The following is a 24,463-nucleotide window of genomic DNA, read 5'->3' as shown; positions in this document are numbered from 1 at the left end:
AATGTTCTCTGGAAATAAAGTTTTGACAAAATTTTCTATAGAAATAAAATTTTAACAAAATTTTGTATAGAAATAAAATGTTGGCAAAATTTTCTATAGAAATAAAATGTTGCCAAAATTTTGTATAGAAATAAAATTTTGACAAATTTTCTATAGAAATAACATTCTGACAAAATTTTCATAGAAATAAAATTTTTACAAAATTTTCTATAGAAATAAGATTTTGACAAAATGTTCTATAGAAATAAAATTTTGACAAAACATTCTATAGAAATAAAATGTTGACAAAATTTTCTATAGAAATAAAATGTTCACAAAATGTTCTTTGGAAATAAAATGTTGACAAAATTTTCTATAGGAATAAAATTTTGACAAAATTTTGTATAGAAATAAAATTTTGACAAATGTTCTATAGAACTAAATTTTCTATAGAAATAACAATTTGGCAAATGTTGTATGGAAATGCAATTTTGACAAAATGTTCTCTGGAAATAAAATTTTGACAACATTTTCCATAGAAATTTTGACAAAATTTTCTATAGAAATAAAAATTTGGCAAAATTTTCTATAAAAATAAAATTTTGACAAATGTTCTATAGAAATGCAATTTTGACAAAATGTTCTCTGGAAATAAAGTTTTGACAAAATTTTGTATAGAAATAAAATGTTGGCAAAATTTTCTATAGAAATAAAATGTTGCCAAAATTTTGTATAGAAATAAAATTTTGACAAATTTTCTATAGAAATAACATTCTGACAAAATTTTCATAGAAATAAAATTTTTACAAAATTGTCTATAGAAATAAGATTTTGACAAAATGTTCTATAGAAATAAAATTTTGACAAAACTTTCTATAGAAATAAAATGTTGACAAAATTTTCTATAGAAATAAAATGTTCACAAAATGTTCTCTGGAAATAAAATGTTGACAAAATTTTCTATAGAAATAAAATTTTGACAAAATTTTGTATAGAAATAAAATTTTGACAAATGTTCTATAGAACTGCAATTTTCACAAAATGTTCTCTGGAAATAAAATTTTGACAAAATTTTCGATAGAAATAAAATTTTAACAAATTTTCTATAGAAAATTGGTTGATAGTTTTGCTGCATGTAGAGGATGCTGATTAGGAATGTGGTAATTCCGAAACGTACGTCCATCCAACCATCTTGCAGTCTATAGCGCTTTGCCCAAATAAATTTGACAAACATTCTTTTCCTCTGTTGGTTAAGCTACACTTGTAGTTTAGTCAATGTATGGTTTTAAGATGAAGTAAAATTTTGACAAATATAGAAATAAAATTTTGACAAAACTTTCTATAGGAATTAAATGTTGACAAAATGTTCTATAGAAATAAAATGTTGACAAAATGTTCGCTGGAAAAAAAAATTTGACAAATTTTTCTATAAAAATAAAATTTTGACAAAATTTTCTATAAAAATAAAATTTTGACAAAATTTTCTATAGAAAAAAAAATTTTGACAAAATTTTCTGTAGAAATAAAATTTTAAAATTTTTACTAAATTTTCGAAAGAATATAATTTTGACAAAATTTTCTACAGAAGTAAAGTTGTGCAAAATAAGGTTTTTTTGTAATTTTTTTTCCAATTCTCGGTAGATTACTTTAGGCTCGAGTGGTAGCTGTGATATCAATACAATTTAGTTTGATACAATATAACTTAATCCAATTAAATTTATTTAAATCCTTTTTTAATTACTTGTCATGATAGCCTAATATGGAAACAAGCGATTTATACAAAAATGAATGATTTCATGTGTTATAATTATTTGAAGGGTTCAACAAGAAGAAATCTTATACGAATAGCCCAGTATTTCGGTTGCTGTTTCTTTAAAAGCCTTTATTCTTTGACATAATGATAATTAAAATTATTAAAATTCATTAGAAAAGTGGTGATAATCGCCCATATCCATCTTGATGGTTCGGGTTATTTTTGAGAAACCCTCCATCTTCAACGTATGACTATATCGCGATAATGATAATCACAGAAATAATACATGCAGCCAAGCTTTTCTTTTTGTAGAACAGTGTGTAATGCACACACAAGATGTTTTTATTTATGCAAAAATAAAAAATAATGAATATTTTTTTTGTGATAAAAGAACAGCGTTTGCTACAACAGTTTTCCGAAGGTTTAATTTTGGTGCCACATGCCAAACAAGCAACGAATCCATTGCGTATTATCTATCCAAAAGGTCACCGATACCTTGCGGTTTACCACTTCATTCTTTGGGACCACGTATAAATTAAGGTCTGCGGTAACAGTCCAGTGTCGACCCTCAAGACATCAAAGGTACACGCAGAGAAGGAATATGATCACTCCAAACATGTTCAAGAGCAAAATGTTATTTTTGGATGATGACCATGTAACATATTTCTCGCAAAAATTTTGTTTTCTCGCCAAACATAACATGCCTGCCGAAAACAGATTAATAATTTCCGAGAAAATAACATGGTTGCGACGAACATATTACATGGTCTCCATCCAAAAATAACATTTTGCTCTTGAAATATGGTTGAGGTGATCATATTCCTTCTCTGGGTGTAAAAATCTATAGAGGATCTATGGCCACCACATTGCGATTTCGCATTTTTGGACAAAAAGGTTTAAGGAATTCGATTAATTGAGATACCTAAGTATTCACGATTAAACATTGGCGAAAGTGCAATTCCATAGTCTTCAGTATAGATTAAAAGGAGCGATGCGTTTACGTGCTAACTTCTAATGAGAAAAGCACTTGAGAATCCTCTCAACTCACAACGACTGAAATATTTGTCTTAAATCTGAATAAATTCCAATTCTTCCCATTTTTAGATAGCAGATAGCTCCCCAAAAATAGCCTGATTAAATTTGCAGAAATATGAATATGTTTCAAATTTGGCACAAATGACTTTTCTATCAAACCGGTCATAGCATTTTCCAATTAGCTTAATGAAGATCATTTTAAATTTATTTTCCATTTATGTATTGCAGTTTAATAATTTAATTGTGAATACATGTATAATATGAATTTGATTTTCGATAGAGTAAAATAGTTAAACTTTTTCTATACAATTTCAATAATCAAACAGCACACGTTCTGAATACTAACTGTTTCCTGTAACATGAGATAAAAATACCACAATTTGTTTTTTTATATTTTTTGCCATGACCTCAATTTCTATAGAATTTCCAAATCCATGAAAATATAATAACACAATGTCAGTAATTTCCAAAATATTTCTATTTTGAATTTGCTTAAAGTTCAAATTGCATATAAATATTCACTTGTTCATGTTTTATATTAAGCCAATTACATACAAGCAAAACTTTTTGTGTAACAACCATACGAAGAAAAGTAGTGAGAGAGATTATCGACAGCTTCATTCAGAAAATATCCAGGATTTGTAATTCTAGGGTAAAACCAAGTATATACAGCAGTAAGTTCGGCCGGGCCGAATCTTAAATACCCACCACCATGAACCAAATATTAGGCTTTCCTTTGAAATTTCAGGAGGGCTTGAGGACACTTCCGGAAGATAAATTTAAAGATTTCACCTATGAGGTGATATAGTCCTCTGGATTTATAAAAACCATTTTTGTTTGAGTTTTAGAGGAATTATTAACATCTCTTGTAAGTATGCAAGAAAATTATAAAATAACGTCTTGATTTGAAATCTTAAATCTGTAGATTTTCACCCGAGAAGTAAAATTTGGAAATTTTACATTGAGTTTCAAGCAATTTTCATGATTAGTTGGCCTTCTACACCCTCAAGAAGTGAAGTCGGTCTATATGGAGGCATTACCAAATGGACCGATAAAAACTTAATCCGATCACCTTTTTGTGAGCCTAAAATACCAGAATATTTACAATTTCAGGCAAATCAGATAAAAACTACGGTTTCTAGAAACCCAAGGAGTTAAATCGGGAAATCGTTCTTATGGGGGCTATACTAAAATATGGACCGATACTCGCCGTTTTCGGCACACCTCTTTATGGCCCGAAAATACTTCTAGATTTCCAATTTCAGGCAAATTGGATAAAAACTTTGGATTCTAGAAGCCCAAGAAGTAAAATCGGGAAATCGGTCTATATGGGGGCTATACCAAAATATGAACCGATACTCACCATTTCCGGCATACCTATTTATGGTCCTAAAATACATCTAGATTTCCAATTTCAGGCAAATTGGATAAAAACTACGGTTTCTATAAGCCCAAGACCCCAAATCGGGAGGTCGGTTTATATGGACACCATACCAAAACATGGACCGATGCTCACCAATCTTGGCACACCTCTTTACGGTTCTAAATTACCTCTCGATTTCCAAATTCAGATAAGTTGGATAAAAACTGCGGTTTCTATAAGCCCAAGAAATAAAATCGGGAGATCGGTCTATATGGGGGCTATACCAAAATATGGATCGATACTCACCATTTTTGGAACACCTCTTTATGGTCATAAAATACCTCTAGATTTCCAATTTCAGATAAATTGAATAAAAAAGGCGGTTTCCATAAGCCCAAGAAGTAAAATCGGGATATCGGTCTATATGGGGGCTATACCAAAACATGGACCGGTACTCACCATTTTTGGCACATCTCTTTATGGTCCCAAAATACCTCTAGATTTCAAATTTCAGGCAAATTGGATAAAAACTGCAGTTTCTATAAGCCCAAGAAGTAAAATTGGGAGATCGGTCTATATGGGGGCTATACCAAAATAGGGATCGATACTCACAATTTTTGGCACACGTATTTGTGGTCCTACAATACCTCTAGATTTCCAATTTCAGGCAAATTGGATAAAAACTACCATTTCTATAAGCCCAAGACCCCAAATCGGGAGGTCGGTTTATATGGGGACTATATCAAAACCTGGACCGATATAGCCCATCTTCGAACTTGATCTGCCTGCAGACAAAAGACGAGTTTGTGCAAAATTTCAGCACGATTGCTTCATTATTGAAGACTGTAGCGTGACTACAACAGACAGACAGACAGACGGACATCGTTATATCGTCTTAGAATTTCTCCCTGATCAAGAATATTATACTTTATATAGTCGGAAATCGATATTTCGATGTGTTACAAACGGAATGACAAACTTATTATACCCCCGTCACCATTCTATGGTGGTGGGTATAATAATGTAACAAACTAAAAAGCCACATAAAAAGGAAATACATATAGAAAATTGTCCCAAAACTTTTTCAAATACATAGAAGCTCATATATACTATATACGAGTATACATATACGACGTTTATGAAGGCTAGTTGAAATGCAAAAGAGCTTATCAATTATTATTTTTTTTTAATCTTGAGTCAACAGCCGATAGTCGCTTCCCACTAGTATTTATCGGCCGTGGGGTCACAATTAATGCCGAATATTATCGGGAAAATATCTTGAAGACAGCATTGAAGCCCTGGGTAGACAAATATTTCCGCCACAGACCTCAGACATTCCAACAGGACTCAATCGGCCATACTTCGTGCCAAAGGTAGCCAATTCGATAAAATCTAAATCGATTCTAAAATTTGGTTATTATTTCTAACATTTTTTGCTTTTGTATTTCATCGAGAGTTATATAGCCAGCTTCATTGGAATTTCGGTTTCGGTGCTATTATTTAATATTTAGTCTAAATTGCTTTTTTACCATTCCATCAATGACACAATGTTTTAGAAAATAGTTATTTCATATAACTTACAAATTGTACGGCTTTGCATTGAATGCCGAATTAAATTATTTTTTATTTAAACGAAACTTTGACGTTAGTTGCACTAACGTTTTCATTCAATTGAATTTTACGATGCTTCTCTTCAACCTCAAAATTCTGACTTTTGAAAAGTTCAAAATTTGTATAGAAAGTTGTAGTTGAGAATATGGTTTTTTACCATAATTGAACCAATTAAAATGTGTGTGTATTTTTTTCGCAGAATTGAAAGACCAACCGAAAATGTAAAAAAAAATTACCACTATGACAAGGCGGTAACTGAAAGATGTTCTAGTTTATTTTTTCTGCACAATCGCACTTGGCTTTGTTATTAATAATGATGGGGTATGTTGATAGTTTGACTTTCAAGAAAAAAACCAAAGTTGAAAATAGATTCTTTTTTAATTTATTTTTTATGGAAAACACGATTCGTGTCAAAATAAAAATTGCGTATTTTGTAAGTGAAAATTTTACGCAAAAAATTAAACTACAATAAAATATATTGAGTTGAGTTAAGTAAACAAAATTGAAATGAAATTTTGACAAAATTTCCTATAGAAATGAAATATTGAGAAGATTTCATATAGAAATGAAATTTTGACAAGATTTCGTGTAGAAATGAATTTTAGACAAAATTTCCATAGAAATGAATTTTTTACAAAATTTCATATAGCAATAAAATTTCCTACAGAATGAAGTTTTGATAAAACTTCCTACGGAATGAAATTTTTACAACATTTCTTATAAAGGGTGATTTGTTAAGAGCTTGATAACTTTTTTTTTTAAAAAAACGCATAAAATTTGCAAAATCTCATCGGTCCTTTATTTGAAACGTTAGATTGGTCCATGACATTTACTTTTTGAAGATAATTTCATTTAAATGTTGACCGCGGCTGCGTCTTAGGTGGTCCATTCGGAAAGTCCAATTTTGGGCGACTTCTTCGAGCATTTCGGCCGGAATAGCCCGAATTTCTTCGGAAATGTTGTCTTCCAAAGCTGGAATAGTTGCTGGCTTATTTCTGTAGACTTTAGACTTGACGTAGCCCCACAAAAAATAGTCTAAAGGCGTCAAATCGCATGATCTTGGTGGCCAACTTACCGGTCCATTTCTTGAGATGAATTGTTCTCCGAAGTTTTCCCTCAAAATGGCCATAGAATCGCGAGCTGTGTGGCATGTAGCGCCATCTTGTTGAAACCACATGTCAACCAAGTTCAGTTCTTCCATTTTTGGCAACAAAAAGTTTGTTAGCATCGAACGATAGCGATCGCCATTCACCGTAACGTTGCGTCCAACAGCATCTTTGAAAAAATACGGTCCAATGATTCCACCAGCGTACAAACCACACCAAACAGTGCATTTTTCGGGATGCATGGGCAGTTCTTGAACGGCTTCTGGTTGCTCTTCACTCCAAATGCGGCAATTTTGCTTATTTACGTAGCCATTCAACCAGAAATGAGCCTCATCGCTGAACAAAATTTGTCGATAAAAAAGCGGATTTTCTGCCACTGATTTTGGTAATAAAATTCAATGATTTGCAAGCGTTGCTCGTTAGTAAGTCTATTCATGATGAAATGTCAAAGCATACTGAGCATCTTTCTCTTTGACACCATGTCTGAAATCCCACGAGATCTGTCAAATACTAATGCATGAAAATCCTAACCTCAAAAGAATCACCCTTTAGAATGAAATTTTCACAAAATTTCCTTAGACATGACATTTTTACAAAATGTGCTATAGAAATGACATTTCGACAAATTTCCTAAATAAATTAAATTTTGATAATGTTTCCTGTAAAAAATTAAAATTGACAAAATTTCCTAAAAAATGAAATTTTGACAAAAATTTCCTAAAGAAATAAAATTTTGACAAAAATTCCTAAAGAAATGAAATTTTGACAAAATTTCCTAACGAAATTAAATTTTGACCAATTTGATTTCTTTACGAAATTTTGACAAAATTTCGTAAAGAAATCAAATTTTTACAAAATTTCGTAAAGAAATTAATTTTTTTGCAAAATTTCGTAAGAAATGAAATTTTGGCAAAATTGACAAAATTTCCTATAGAAATAAAATTTTGACAAGATTTCCTAAAGAAATGAAATTTTGACAAAATTTCCTAAAGAAATGAAATTTTGACAAAATTTCGTAAGAAATTAAATTTTTACAAAATTTCGTAAAGAAAATAAATTTTTAAAAAATTTCGTAAGGAAATTGAATTTTTACAATATTTCGTAAAGAAATTAAATTTTGACAAAATTTCCTATAGAAATGAAATTTTGACAAAATTTCCTAAAGAAATAAAATTTTGAGAGAAATTTCCTAAAGCAATAAAATTTTCACAAAATTTTCTAAAGAAATGAAATTTTGACAAAATTTCCTAACGAAATTAAATTTTGACAAAATTTCTTAATGAAATGAAATTTTGACAAAATTTCGTAAAGAAATTAAATTTTTACAAAATTTCGTAAAGCAATAAAATTTTCACAACATTTTCTAAAGAAATGAAATTTTGACAAAATTTCCTAACGAAATTAAATTTTGATAAAATTTCCTAAAGAAATGAAATTTTGACAAAATTTCCTAAAGAAATGAAATTTTGACAAAATTTCCTCAAAAATGAAATTTTGACAAAATTTCATCAAAAATGAAATTTTGACAAACGTTCATCAAAAATGAAATTTTGAAAACTTTCTTAAATAAATTAAATTTTTACAAAATTTCGTAAAGAAAATAATTTTTTAAAAAAATTCGTAAAGAAATTAAATTTTTACAATATTTCGTAAAGAAATGAAATTATGACAAAATTTCCTAAAGTAGTGAAATTTTTACAAAATTTCCTAAAGAAATGAAATATCGATAAAATTTCGCAAAGAAATTAAATTTTGTGAAAATTTTATATTGAAATTAAATTTTGTGAAAATTTCTTATAGAAATGACATTTTGACAAAATATCCTATAGGAATGAAATTTTGACAAAATTATCAAAAGAAATGAAATTTTGACAAAATTTGCTAAAGAAATGAAACTCCTAAAGAAAATTTCCTAAATTTCATTTCTAAAGAAATTTTCACAAAATTTCTTTTCTATAAGAAAATTTTCGTCAAAATTTCTTTTCTATAGGAAATTTGGCAAAATTTTATTTCTATAAGAAATTTTGTCAAAATGTCATTTCTATAGGAAATTTTGTGAAATTTTCATTTTTAGAAATGTAATGTTAATGTGTTCTTGGGAAATTTACAATGCAGCCTTTGCACTACGATGACTCCCAAGGATTATTCATGGTCCAAAAAAAATTCAATTCAGAGTTGGTCAGAGCAAAATTCTATCTTGGTCATAATTATCAAAGTGTTTTCTTTTGCTTTCTTCCATGTTGCCATTTCTATTTTTAGATCTTTATAAATTGAATTATTTTAGCTTGAATGATCAACTACTACCATTACCATGCAATCAAATTCCTTTCATTTCGTTTTTTTTTTCGCTTTGCATTTATTTTCTTAAAACCTTTTGATTTCCATTTAAGTAAAAAAATCAGCTCGTTTCTTTTCCAACAAAGTCATCAACACGGCATCCAAATTAAATGAATCAATAGAGAGAAACAAACAATTTTTGTTTTTGTTTTTTTCTATGCTGAAAAGTAAATGAATTTTTCATTTTACCCGATGATTTCAATTTCAATTGAATGGGATCTTTTTTCATTTTAGTCGTAATTTCTTCGATTTGTTGGCTGCTGCCTATGATGATGATGATGACCATGCCATGGGATGGTTGAATATCTGGAATTTTAAATAAAATTATTTTCAGTGGTTTGTTTTTTATGGCGTAGTTTGGTACACTCATACATTCACTCACTGTGATCAGCCATTTGGAAGATGTTCGATTTTCATGTTGAATGTGTGTTTTTTTTCTTGAAGCGGGAATCTGTTGGCAACACTACCACAAAGGCGTGCTGAGGAGATGAATGATGTTCGATGCGGTCAATGGCTTCAGTATGGTAATAATGAATGCGCTATGATACGTATTACATTATTGCACAATGGGAGGAATAATGTAGGACTATGTGCACAGAAAAAATGTTCTAGAAAATTTTTCCAATTAATGTCTTAATTGAGTTTTAAAAAAATATTCAATTAAAATTTTAATTGATTAAAAAAAAATTTAATTGAAACAAACATTAATCACAAAAATTACGTTCCAAAATCGTGAACGGGTGGTAGCAAAATGAAACGAAAACGTTCACGAAAAATCAAAACGGATGTTCACGATTTCGTCGACTGGCGTTTACAATTTCATGAACGGCGTTCGTTATTCTTTGGCTATGAAAAGTCTTAAAATATTCGTTATGGCAACTCCGTCGGTGGTGCAATGATGCTAAGACCAACAGTCGTCTTAGCGCGTATGGAGCAGACAATCCAGGTTCTAGTAATGTTGCTGATTTTTTTATACCCTCCACCATAGGATGGGGGGTATATTAACTTTGTCATTCCGTTTGTAACACATCGAAATATTACTCTAAGTATATATATTCTGAGTCGTGGTGAAATTCTGAGTCGATCTGAGCATGTCCGTCCGTCCGTCTGTTGAAATCACGCTAACTTCCGAACGAAACAAGCTATCGACTTGAAACTTGGCACAAGTATTTGTTATTGATGTAGGTCGGATGGTATTGCAAATGGGCCATATCGGTCCACATTTACGTATAGCCCCCATATAAACGGACCCCCAAATTTTGCTTGCGAGGCCTCTAAGAGAAGCAAATTTCATCCTGGCTGAAATTTGGTACATGGTGTTAGTATATGGTCTCTAACAAACATGCAAAAATTGGTCCTCATCGGTCCATAATTATATATAGCTCCCATATAAACCGATCCCCAGATGTGACATCCGGTGCCTTTTGGAGAAGCAAAATTCATCCGTTCTGCTTGAAATTTGGTACGTGGTGATCGTATATGATATGTAACAACCATGCCAAAAGTGGTGCATATCAGTCCATAATCATATATAGCCCCATATAAACCGATCCCGAGATTTGGTTTTGGAGCCTCTTGGAGGAGCTCCGAGTGAGTTGAAATTTGGTACATTGTGCTAGTATATGGTCGTTTACAACCATGCCTAACTAGGTCCATATCGGTCTATAGTTATGTATATCCCTCAGATAAATCGATTTCCAATCACACAAAAATTGGTCCATATCAAGTTCATAATTGTATATAGCCCCCATATAAGCGACTCCCATATTCCAATTCTGGTGCAAAAAGTCCATATCGATTCGTAATTATTTGTAGATGTACAAATCCGTGAGATGTTTCCTTTAGTGGACTGTAGATAAAGATTAACTCTCGGAAATGTAAAGATTTTTTGTAACGAAAAGAGAAGAAAGCAAAAGGCAAAGTTTAAGTTTAAAATTTCAAAAGTATGGCTTTATTCAGGATGACGGCAGCTTACCAAGGGCAATGACGAAGCACAAGTGAAGTTTTATAACAAACGAAGTGTCAGTCAGACATTGTGATTTAGAATTTACAACAATTAAATTCATTTTGAGTAAAAGCTTTAGGGTTATCGCATAAAGGTTGAATTCAAGTATCGATAACAATAATTCATATTAGGTATTGGCAATTCAATTATTTACGTTAAATTCAAAATATTCAATAATGTAGATATTCAAAATATTATTATATTAATAATAAACAAAAAAGTTGGGGAACAGAGTTCAACATGCCGCCCCCCTTGCAGCAATGCAATTCAGTAAGAACAGGCTCCAGATATTATCCATCCAAACACAGAACTTTGGGCGATGGGCATTGAGGACGATGTTTGAATGAGGCCAGCCAACAAGATCTTTGACAACTGATCGTTTCCAACTACAAGTTCTATGTCAGTTGGTTTAAAAAAATGTGGATCTGCCAAGTTAGGCAGATGGTTGTAGACGGACTGAAGTTTCTTATCGGACGTCGCTTCCGGTAGTGCCATGTTAAATTGGTTCTTCACTATGCCAGTTATTTGAATTTTTACGGTTGGATCGTAGTAAGACTGCAAATTCAGTGTGCAGAATTCGGTGTTGTTTTTTCTGGTTGTACGTAGATGAAGACGCTGTACCAGTGACTTCAGAACCAATGTTTGTAGACCAGCTGAGTTTAACATTAACCGTGCTTTTATGGGACCGTTTGGTGTCAAAACTCGGGCTAGAGCGGTTGGCAGGAAGATGTGTCTCTTTGGTCTTTGGCTCAGTCTTTCACGTACAAGCGGTGGAGAACTTCTGTTTAGCGTATGAGGGGATTTCCGATGGTTTTTTCTGGCGCTCTCATGGTGTGGTTGGTTATCTCGTCGTCCTTTCCTTCTCATGTGATCATCGACATGGAGCATTGTGTGGTGGTTGTAATTGCATACCACGCAAGTTTTTCTGGATCTGCACCATTCGCGTGTGTGGGAAGCACAGAGGCATTTAAAACAAAACCGATGTTCTTTCATATGTTTCCTTCTTGCATGGACGTCCATTCGTTGGAATTCCGGGCAGTCTTTCAATGTATGACGGTTGTGGCAGATACGGCATTTCGGCTGACTAAATGTGGTACTGTAACGTAAATTTATTAACTTGTGAACTTGAGAATAAAGATTATGAAATTTAGTTGGCAACGGGTAGAATACACAGTTTAACTATTGGACGCAAAAGCGTACCAGATTGTGTCCTAATCTCAGCAACGCGCACCTTTGAGTCAGGACCGCGAAATACCTTAATAACACGTCCTAAACTCCATTCAGTCGGCGGCAAGTTATCGTCTTTAATAATAACTAAGTCGTCTTCCTTAAGATTTTGCTGTTCTGTCTTCCATTTATATCTTTTCTGCAAGTTGGAGATGTACTCGTTCTTCCATCTCTTTGCGAAATTAAACTGGATCGTTTTCAATCTTTGCCATCGATTTATTAAAGTCAAGTTATCAGTATATTGCTCCGGTGCAGCAATCAATGCGGAACCTCTAAGAAAATGTCCAGGTGTCAAAGCAGTAATTTCCGAAGGGTCCTCACTTATAGGAGATAAGGGCCTAGAATTCAGTACACTTTCTATTCGAACTAGTAAAGTAGAGAATTCTTCATAAGTAAATTTAATATTGCCTGCGGCTTTTCGAAGGTGGGATTTCATGCTTTTGACAGCAGCTTCCCACAGTCCACCCATGTGTGGTGCATGTGGTGGAATAAAGTGCCAAGTGAACCCGTGAATATTGAATTTGTCAACTAGACCTTTCTCAGAAGATTGTATAAAGTTTCGATATTCTCGAGAGAGTGCTTTGCTGGCACCAACAAAGTTGGTCCCATTATCAGAGAATACTTTATTAGGTAAACCACGTCTCCCTACAAATCGATCAAATGTGGCTAAGAAAGCTTCAGTAGTCAACTCGGAGCACGCCTCCAGATGCACAGCTCGAGTTGATAAACAAATGAAAACAGCGGCATAACCTTTATGAAGTTTCGCGTTTCGTAATTTCGAAGTTTTCAAATCGAATGGGCCGGCAAAATCCAAACCCGTGTTGGTAAAGGGCAGTGAGAAAGTACAACGCTCTTCAGGCAATGCAGCCATTATCTGATTTCGAATGCGCTGTTTATATATGGTGCAAGTACGGCAATTTCGAATACAAGATCGGACAGAGTTCTTTAAACGTATCACATAGAATTCAGCTCGTATTGCCCGTAACATACTTTGATGTTCGGCATGTAAAAGAATTTTGTGGGTAAAAGTTAAAAGCAATTTAAAAAAGTGAGAATGTTCAGGCAGAATGATCGGATACTTCTCGTTGTATGGAAGATCCGAATTCGCTAAACGACCATTTACTCTAAGTAAGTCTCGTTCATCTAAAAAAGGGTTCAGAGTTAGAAGTTTGCTCTTAGAAGATATTGGTTGATTGTTCTTCAATGCATGATATTCCGTAGGAAAAAATTTAAGTTGCGCCAGCCTAATTAATTGAAATTTGACCGTTCTAATTTCCGCTGAAGTAATAAGTTGTTCCCCAAATGAGTCAGAATTCCGCTTTTGACATTTCCTTATAAATCTGTACATGAAACATACAACTCGTAGAGCTCGGCTGAAGGAAGAGAATCTTTCAAGTACGTCTTCCATATGTGTTTCAATTTGGAAGTTAAGAGTTTTGCGCTCAAGTTCTGGCTCTTGAAATGTTTTAGATTTTGGCCAACATTCTGAGTGTTGTACCAACCACTTTGGTCCATGCCACCAGAGATGATTATTTTTCAGTTCTGCCGCAGTACAGCCTCGCGTTCCAATATCGGCTGGGTTTTCAGTAGTTGGAACATATCGCCAAGTTACATTTCCCACATTATCCAAAATTTCTGAAATCTTATTTGCGACAAAAGTTTTCCAATGGAAAGGGGGTTTATCTAACCAAGCCAAAGTAATAGTTGAGTCGCACCAAAGATAAACACCGGTAACAGGAAAAGTCAGATTTTGGGATACTGATTTCAAAAGTCTAGACAGTAGTGCCGCGCCGCACAATTCTAACCTGGGTAAGCTCACTGTTTTCAAAGGTGCCACCTTAGTTTTTGAAACAAGTAAGTTTGATGTTATACAGTTCTCAGGTGATACAATGCGGATATATATACATGCGCAGTATGCTTTTTCGGAAGCATCGCAAAATCCGTGAATTTGAATACGCCTGTCGGGTGCATAATAAATCCAACGAGGTATTCGGATATACTCAATGTCAGAAAAATTGGAAATGAAAGAATTCCATTTTTGAAAAGAGTGAGGCTTGACTTCCTCATCCCAATCAGTTCCATCAAGCCAAAGTTGTTGTAAAAGCATCTTTGCTACAACTATAATCGGCGCCAACCAACCAGCGGGATCGAATATCTTTGCCACAATAGATAATATTTTCCTTTTTGTCATCGGTGAGGTAGGAAGAGCAATATTTGAAACGACATAGAAAAAAGAATCTGACATGGCATTCCACCGAATGCCTAATGTTTTTGTTTCGCTGGTATCTTCAAGTTTCAAGAAATCTTCATTTAGAAGATCTTCCGGGGGCACATTGCGAAGAATATGTGGGTGATTAGCCGTAAGCTTTTTGAGTGGAAACCCAGCAGAATTAAGTAAATCTATAAGTTCTAACAAGTAAGCCTTGGTCTCAGTTAATGAATGTCCCCCAGAAAGAATATCGTCAACATATGTTTGGTTTCGTAAAATATGTGAAGCTTTGGGATGAGTAGTTTTTTCTTCTTCGGCTAGTTGTAAAAGTGTGCGAATAGCCAAGTATGGAGCACAGTTTACTCCAAAAGTAACAGTCTTCAAGCAAAAGTCTTTGATCCCTTCGGTCGAATTTTCCCGGAATAAAATGCGCTGATATTGTCTATCATCCTGATGAACATAAATTTGGCGATACATTTTCTGAATATCGCCATTAAACACGTATCGGAAGAAACGCCAGCGTAGTACAACATTCATCAGTTCATTTTGTAGTATCGGTCCAGTATGCAGAATATCATTCAATGCGACTCCCGTCGAAGTTTTCTTCGAGGCGTTAAATACCACACGTACTTTTGTAGATGACCTTTCAGGTTTTACGACTGCGTGATGAGGAAGATAAAAGGAAAAATATGCAGAGTCACGACAGATTTCTGAGGAAGACGTTATCTCCATGTGGTCAAGTGTTAAATATTCAGATAAAACAGCAGTGTATTCTGCAGCAAGTTGAGGCGATTTTTTCAAGTTCTTTTCCATATGAAGATATTGACCGAGGGCAGCTCGTCTTGACGGTCCTAGAGCTAAGTCTTTGGGTAGATCCTGACGAAAGGGTAATCTAACTTGATATCTCCCGTCAGATTGGCGAACAGTAGTTTTTCGATAAAAATCTTCACACCACATGTCAGTTTCAGACAAATTTTTTGAAGTTGGAACTTCTTCAAGTTCCCAAAATTTTCTAATTTCATTATTAAGTGAATCAGTACAAGTCACAAAATTCGCAAACACTTGAGTAGATCTAGTTTTTGGAGGGCCACTCAAAATCCAACCAAATTCAGTTTCTTGTGCAAGAAGACTTCCAGATATATTTCTTCGCACACCCGATTTCAAGATGAATGGAAGAATGTCGCTACCTAATAACATGTCTATTTGCGCGGGTTTGTAAAAGTAGGGATCAGCTAAGTCAATATTTTCCAAATCTGACCAGTTAGAGATCTGGGTTGGGTAAGAGGGCATTAAGTGATTCATATTTGAAATAACTAACGCAGTTGTACGAATTTTGAAATCAGATTTTCGAGATTTTAAAATCAAATGACAAAGTTTCGAAGAATTCTCAAGAAGAGTACCCCCTAATCCTGAAATGGTAGTAAATGACTTCTTGGTCGGTATTAGGTATCGCTTTACAAGTCTGCTTGAAATAAAAGATTCTTGGGATCCTTGATCAATAAAAGCCCGTATTGTTAGATTAGTTCCTAAGTGTTCTAAATAGATTAACGCCGTTGGCAAAATAGTAGAATCTGCAGAACAAGTAAAGTTAGATTGCACATGTGAAACTGTATTTCCATAAGCAGCAGCTGATGTCGAAGGTTGATTATCATATGCAGTCTCCGTATGAAATGTCGTGACTTCAGGTGGCGGACTACTTTGTAGCTCTTGAACAGAATCTGGATGTAAAAGTGTATGATGTTTCTGGTGACATTTCTGACAAACATTTTCGCTTTGACAATTTTGCGCAGTGTGGCCGTAACACAAACAATTTATGCATACTTTGTTGTCCCTGACGAACTTTCGCCTTTGTGCAAGAGACCAAGTTTTGAATTTAAGACAGGCTCTCAAAGAATGATTAAGTTTGCAAGCTTTACAAGATCGGACTTTGGAATCAGTTTTCGTGTGATAAGTCTGAGTTTTCTGAGTCACATTTGTATTACTTGAAGGTTTCCTCATGTCAGAAATAGATTCCAACATATTTAGTCTTTTTGAAATAAATTCGTCCAATTGCTCCCAAGATGGCATTTCCTTATGATCGCTTAACGAATTTTCCCAAGCTGTCAAAGTTTCATCCGGAAGTTTTGACGAAACCCAGAAAACTAGGAATGGATCCCACGACATGACCGATATATTGTAAGATTTCAATATAGAAAGACAATTGTTCATAGTGTACTGCAAGTTTCGTAAAGCTTTTCCTTTTTCCGAAGTCACGCGCTCAGTTTCAAAAATTTTCCTGAGCTGATGATTAATAAGTATGCGCTTATTTTCGTAACGTTGACGTAGGGATTCCCAAGCTAAGTGAAAGTTGTCATCAGTTAACGCGAATTGTTTTACAATCTGATTAGCCTCCCCACGAGTTTTTGCCCTTAAGTGAAATAATTTTTGTGCCGGAGACAATTTTGGGTGATTGACATAAATGGCTGAGAACATGTCTCGAAAACTGGGCCATTTGTCATATCCACCACCAAACATTTCAGTATCGCATGGAGGGACTTTCAAAGAATACCCAGTCACCTCCTGCGATGTTGTTCCAAGTATTTCTTGAGGACGCGCAGATCGCTCCATCGCTCTTTTTTCTATTTCAATCAAGTCCAACATATCAGCTTTGCATTTCTTATAAGCCCTTATAGACTCATTAAACTTCGCGTGTATTGACTCTTTCTCCGCCTTAGCGCTATCAGTAACCATCTCTGTCTCGTATACCTGAGTGAGAGTCTGCCAACGCCGTTCTAAGTCTTCAAGATCAACTTGCAAACTTGAAAGTCTGTGCTCAGAAGTATCAATAGCACTGAAGTTGGCGCAATAAGTGACGACTTGGTCCGAAAAAAATATGAACTTTTGTGAAGCCATTACAAATCGTAAACAAATAATTGAGTTTCTGTATTTTTTCAACAATGAAGAAAAAAAAAACAAAGTTCCAAGTCTCAAAGTCACTATGTAATATGAATGAGCAGACTCAATTCCAAAGACGTGCCACCTGACTGAAAAAACCGCGTTTTATAATCCAAAACCAGATTTAGATGACAAGAAATTTACTCGTTGTTTACCTCTAAAAAGGTTAGACTGAGGTAAGACAGAGTAATTGTACTTTTAAAACTTTCCACTCCACGAGAGCAATATATTAATACAAATTCCAGTAAAGTAATATAAGTAAACTTAAATCAAAATTCAGCAAACAATCAAAGTTTCACAAGCAAAGTCAATTCCCATATAGGAAAAGTAATACTTCATTTCAGATAACTAAAATAAATTCATGCATAAGTTTAAACTCCACAAGAGCAATTTCAAATAAGACAAAAAGAAATCGGTATAAAATCCAATAGTGAATAATTTCATAAGTAATTTTTCCAATATCTAATATCCAGAAAACTGTGAGTGTTGAATAGAATATATCAAATCATTCACAGTGTAATACAGTGTTGCAATAAATCATGAAAAATATGTCGTAATGCCAAACTTTTAACAGCTGGAAAACGAATAAGATAAAATTTGTTTCCAAAATCCAAGTACACAAAACTCAAATTTAAGAAGACCTCTGGCTCAAAGTATCCTTATTCCAACTCTCTGCCTCTTTGGCTTGAAATCAATACCAAATCATTAGTATAAAGACAAATTCCTTGTAAACGGGTATCTTTTTCGATCAGTGTAGAAAAAGTTTGCCTTTAAACTATTTGCTAAGTTAACTCTCCTTAAATTAAAGAAATGTCAACAAATGGTTTTATTCAATTTTCTCACAAGGTAGTTTATCTTTCCCGAAAACAGTTTAATCTTCCTTTCGTGTAAAACCACAAACCAAATCAAACACATCCAATTTTTATTTTTAAATTATAGCCCATTCACATTAGGCTCGAAATCTACTAAAAATAGATTTGAAATCCTTTTCTTATAAGACAAATGACAGTTAAAGTCTAATTAAAGTGGATTTTGAAAGCGTAACGTGTATGAGGTTTTACGAATAACAATCTCCAGGCCAGTTTCAATTGGGATATGCAAAATTTTTCTTTCATATGTATGTATTCTGTATTATAAGCATCTATTTCTTTTACACACTGACAAACAGTGAACACTTTCGGTTAATCTGAATATTTTCAGAAAATTTCAACTAAACAGTATTAAACGCTGGCAACATGCCAATATCACAAATTAAGTATATATTTTTCGACAAATTCAAAAATACTTGTTAGACATAATTAAGTACTTTTCACTTTTCGAAGAAAATTTTGTAATTTGAATGAAAAAATTTGAGAATTGCAAATTGCAAGGATGTCTTTAGTGACATACGAAGTTCACGATAACCTTGTTTGTAATAAAAATTACAAATTTAAATAAATAACGAACTATTTTGTGAGAATTACGAATCCAATAATGCTTAATTTTTGTATAATCTCTTCACGTCTTTTAGTTAATTAAACGAGAAATTATTAGAGTAAAGAAAACTTTCTCCAAACTCCATGGCTTTAGTGAACTGCAGAGTTCACTTTTTCTTTTAATGTAGGTAAGTATTTTTTCCAGTGTCTTAAATTTCAAAGGCAAGTGTTATTTTTCCTTGAAGGTAAGTATGGCGATTTTCTGAAGTGAATATGACGATTCATGGGTAAGTATAAATTTGTTTCCAATTATCTTCTGTAATTTTCCCAGAGCCCAGGGAAATTTATTATCTTTCCTCCAATCTCTATATATCGAAAGTCAGATTACTAATAGGTTTCGTACATATATTTTCCAGTATATCATAAAATGGTATGTTTTCTATATACATTTCATTTGAAACATTTGTTTCAGTGTAAAATTCAGTGTAAAAATGGTATAATTTGCATATAATTTTTCGTATAATTTTTCATATAATGTTTATTTTTTTTTTTTCGTGTATAATTCAATGTAATATCAAGTAAATAATTATTGAAAACTTTCTTTTTCAATCTTCAAATTTAATAGTTCCAAAATATAAAAACATTTGATAATGGTAATTACATTGAATATTGGTATCAAAGAATATTATGGTCTCAAAAAAACTCACAATATTTGAGTTTTTCATTTAAGCGCTTTTTGCGATTTCTGGTATCGAAGGCAACCCTGCATATGTATAAACATACCAACATACACTCACCATATACATGCCAATGTACGTATTGATATTAGCAATATTTTCCTCACGTGCCAGCACAGAACCGTTAGGGAACACACCACAAAATCCTCAACCAGCATCCAACTCCACAGACAATTCATCCACACCACCAGGTAATTCGCTCAACAATATTCCAAATTAGCAAGCCAATCTCTCAATAATTTTGCATTCAATTTTCTTTGCTTCCAAATTTTTCTTTCAGATTTTCCGACTCACTTCAACATTCAATCTTTCAGCTTTCTGCACATATTTGTCCTCTTTTTTATTTTTTATTATTTGCAGCTCTTTGTTTCCAAATTTTTTCAGCTTTTCCAACTCACTTCAACAGTCAATCATTCAGCTTTCTGCGCATACTTTTTTCTTTTTTTATTTTTATTATTTACAGCTTATTTATTTACAGCTCCCAAATTAGATGTTAACGCAATGAAATCTTAATCCAAATGACACTTTGCCGGCTTTGACACTCTAACTCTCTCTCTATTTCTTAAGACGAAGGCAGAGATGCCCTATCGATTACCACAATTTTTGATTTGTAGTATGAATTCGGGATTGCAATATGGGTACGATATTAACTTTGAATTTATAATAATTTCGTTTACCAACAATTTTTAAATTAATGCAAAGTTAAATTTTTGAATTAAAATTTTTTAAACATTGAATGTTTTTTATTCGCAATTATCGCATAAAAAGAAATAAATATACTATGCCTCAATAGAAATAGATATGCCCAAAGTTGGTAAGTATGTGGCAACTATGATTCAGAGAACAAACAAATCATATGACGTATTGATTGTTGGCGTGTGCAATGTGCATCAAAATAAGAGAGTAATGTTAATATTCTGTCGTATTTACTTTAGTTGCGCAGTCAGCTTTCGAGAGAATTTTTGCAAGTGGTAACTTAAGAGAATTAGCTTTTTATATGTGCGTAGAGTATGTAACAAAGCATATGATATTGTATGTATAGCCGTATGTATGCTAATTCAATGTTTGTCAGCGGACAAACAGATGAATGTTGATAATTATATCGGAGAGCGACTGAGATTACATATGACTTCTAATGGTGAAGGTGGATGTTTTGTTGAGTATGGCTGTTAACGCATTCTGTGGTTGAGTGTGGATAGCACAATAGGTAAGTATGTTAGGGTTGCATATCAAAGGTAAGTATTTTAAAATGTTGCAAACAAATGTTGCAGGTTCGTAAACTATATACACAATTGTAAATGCTGCAAATATTTCTGGTATGAATGTTAAATATGTTGAAGGTAAGTAGCCACGAATGTCGTAAACATAAACCGTGGGTAAGTGGCTGTTAAAGGTAAGTATGTAAGAGTATTTATGTTAGTGTTGCTCGTAAAGCAAACTTTTTACAATTTACAGTGGTTAATGTTAAACAGCTTTGCTTCTTTTGCAAAGACTTTAACAGAGTTCAAATTTGCATTCTGTAACAACAATCTGTGTTACAATTAACATCGATCACTTGTTACAAGAATTTCTGACTATGTGCTTTTTGGTTCAAGTTTCGAGATAAGAACCATAAGTAATGTAAAAAGTAATTATTCAGATCACAAAGTTCTTCTACCGTTGCGTTGCCACTAAATCATAAGCCAAAAACTGATATTCTCAAACGTTCACAATATAATAAATTTCACGTACCTTTTGTCCATAATGATTTTGATAATATGAAATAAATGGATAGGCAAGTCTGCGATGTAAAGAGCGGAGGACGTAATCCCAAGTTAAATGCAAACGCTTTTCCAATACAGTGGACGTAATCCAAGATTCTTCCCAGTTCCTTGACGGTTTGAAGGACCATGTACAAATCCGTGAGATGTTTCCTTTAGTGGACTGTAGATAAAGATTAACTCTCGGAAATGTAAAGATTTTTTGTAACGAAAAGAGAAGAAAGCAAAAGGCAAAGTTTAAGTTTAAAATTTCAAAAATGTGGCTTTATTCAGGATGACGGCAGCTTACCAAGGGCAATGACGAAGCACAAGTGAAGTTTTATAACAAACGAAGTGTCAGTCAGACATTGTGATTTAGAATTTACAACAATTAAATTCATTTTGAGTAAAAGCTTTAGGGTTATCGCATAAAGGTTGAATTCAAGTATCGATAACAATAATTCATATTAGGTATTGGCAATTCAATTATTTACGTTAAATTCAAAATATTCAATAATGTAGATATTCAAAATATTATTATATTAATAATAAACAAAAAAGTTGGGGAACAGAGTTCAACAGTAGACTTACCTATACATACCTTTTTTGTCTAATATATACCACGTATAGACTAACTCACAATTTAGAAAACGATGTTAAGAAGTTTTAAGGTACCACAACCCAATTAATTTGATTGTGGATGACAGTGTTTCGTAGAAGTTTCTACGCAATCCATGGTGGAGGGTACATAAGATTCAGCCTGGCCGAGCTTACGGCCAGGCCTTGTTTCTTTTATAAATTCGTAACCATTGCATTTTCAGATTATGAACGCAAGTTGTTGTTTTGACAAATCAGTCCATCGTTGTCAGAATGACACCATCTGTTCTCCGTTTGACATCCTATGTGTGTTGATTCACTTTCATGAACGGATCGTTTTATAACGTGAACGCCGTTCATGATTTTTTCACAATCATCAATTGAAGCGCATGCTGGGATCCTCTGACCATTTTATACCCACCACATTTTTATACCCACATAGATTGGTGATGGGGGTAATACATTGAAATATCGATTTCTGACTATATGTAGTAGATATATTTTTGCGCATGGAGAGATTCTAAAACGATATAACCATGTCTATATGTCTGTATGTTGTAATCACACAGAAATATATCAAGAAAATGTTTCCAAACAAAATTTTAATTGAGTTTTAAAAATTATTCAATTAAAATTTTAATTTTATCAACAAATTTTTTAATTGTAACAAAAATCAATCACAAAAATGGGTTGTATCAATTAATTTTGTAATTGGATTAATTAATTGGATCAATTTATTTCGTGATTGAAGACAAAAAATATTTTTTTGGTGTGCATGCTACAGCCTTCAATAATGGCTATATCTTTGGCACAGACTCGTGTTTCGTCTGCAGGCAGAACAAATTCGAAAATGGGCTTTATCGGTTTTTGATATAGCCTCCATATAAACCGATTTTCCGATTTAGGGTCTTGGGATTCTAGAAGCCAACTACGGCTGCCTGAAATTGGAAATCTAGAGGTATTTTAAGACCAAAAATAGGTGTGCCGAATATTGTTCACGTTTTTGGTATAGCCCCCATATAGACCTATCTCCCGATTTGACTTCTTGACCTAGAAACCCTAGTTTTTATCCGATTTACCAAAGATTGAAACATAGCGCTATTTTAGGGTCACAAATAGGTGTATGGCGACACATGTTTTGATTTAGTCCCCGTATAAACCGCCCCCCGTTTTGGGGTCTTGAGTCTCCAGACGCCGTACATTTTATCCGATTTGTCGGAAGTGGGAAATATAGAGGTATTTTATGTCCACAATCAGGTGTGCCGAATACTGTGGGAATCCGTCCATTTTTTTATATAAACCCTATTTAGACTGATCTCCCTATTTGACTTCTTGGCCTTTTATCGCACTTGCAATTCCATTTGATTTAAATTGGAAATCTATAGGTTTTATGGGTTCACTAATAGGTGTGCCGAATATGGTATAACCCCCATATAGACCGATCTCCCGATTTAACTTCTTGGCCTTCTAGAAATTCCAATTTTTATCATTAGAGTAAAAATGTATAGAAATTTCAAGTCATATGAAGGGCGGTCTTTCATCGGATTTTCTTGCGCGCCTAGACGAGAAGTATAAGATTCCTCTAAACGTCGAAAAGGGTACTTATTAATCCCAAGGCAAATAATCGAGTAGGTTCAGCGGTTAAAGCTAGAAGATCCCATATGTAATAGGTACTTCTAGTTAATGTGGTATCACAATGGTCTGAATTTTCTAAGTGAGCCTGACCATATGTCGGGCTGCCACTTTAACCCAACCTAACCTAATCCCAAATACGATGTATTTCCATACGTAGAAACTTTAAATTTAGCTTCGAGAAGCATACAAGTAGAACCGATCTGCTTGGGAGAGTTGCCTTTTTCATTCAATCCGGTTGATACTTGGTATGTGATGTTAGTATATGTCCTCTAGCAATCACGGAAAATTGGTGCATATCGGTTCATAATTATATATAGCCCCCATATAAACCGATCCCCATATTTGGCTTGCGGAGTCTCTAAGAGAAACAAATTTCATCCAATCCAGTTGAAATTTGGAATATGGTGTTAGTATATGATCTCTAACAACCGTGCCAGAATTGGTCCATATCGGTCCATAATTATATATAGCACCCATATAAACCGTTCTCCAGATTTGACCTCCCGAGCCTCTTGGAGGAGCAAAATTCATTCGATCCGGTTCAAATTTGGAACGTGGTGTTAGTATATGGCCGCTAACAACCATACCGAAATTGGTCCATATCGGCCTATAGCCGATCTCCAATCACACAAAAATTTGTCCATATCGGTTCATAATCACTCGTGCCAAAAATGATCTACCAAAATTTTATTTCTATAGAAAATTTTGTTAAAATTTTATTTCTATAGAAAATTTTTGTAAAAATTGTATTTCTATAGAAAATTTTGTCATAACTTTATTT

General features: G+C 33.4%; 2 protein-coding genes across 3 annotated transcripts in view; one reads left to right on the top strand and one right to left on the bottom strand.

Moving 5' to 3' along the window:
* The window catches only part of LOC142222132 (uncharacterized), a 287,542-nt gene that overhangs the window by 73,502 nt on the left and 189,577 nt on the right, over positions 1-24,463 (top strand). The window lies entirely within an intron of this gene.
* Positions 11,107-22,017, bottom strand: LOC142222131 (uncharacterized). The gene is made up of 2 exons (XM_075292097.1): positions 21,443-22,017; positions 11,107-12,285 (listed from the first exon to the last, which is right to left on the bottom strand). The coding sequence occupies exons 1-2, from the start codon at positions 21,451-21,453 to the stop codon at positions 11,457-11,459; spliced, it is 840 nt and encodes a 279-aa protein (XP_075148212.1). The 5' UTR covers positions 21,454-22,017; the 3' UTR covers positions 11,107-11,456.

The sequence above is a fragment of the Haematobia irritans genome, chromosome 1, assembly GCF_050003625.1.
Source record: "Haematobia irritans isolate KBUSLIRL chromosome 1, ASM5000362v1, whole genome shotgun sequence".
NCBI lineage: Eukaryota > Metazoa > Arthropoda > Insecta > Diptera > Muscidae > Haematobia > Haematobia irritans.
This window is presented reverse-complemented; position numbering and strand designations above follow the sequence as displayed.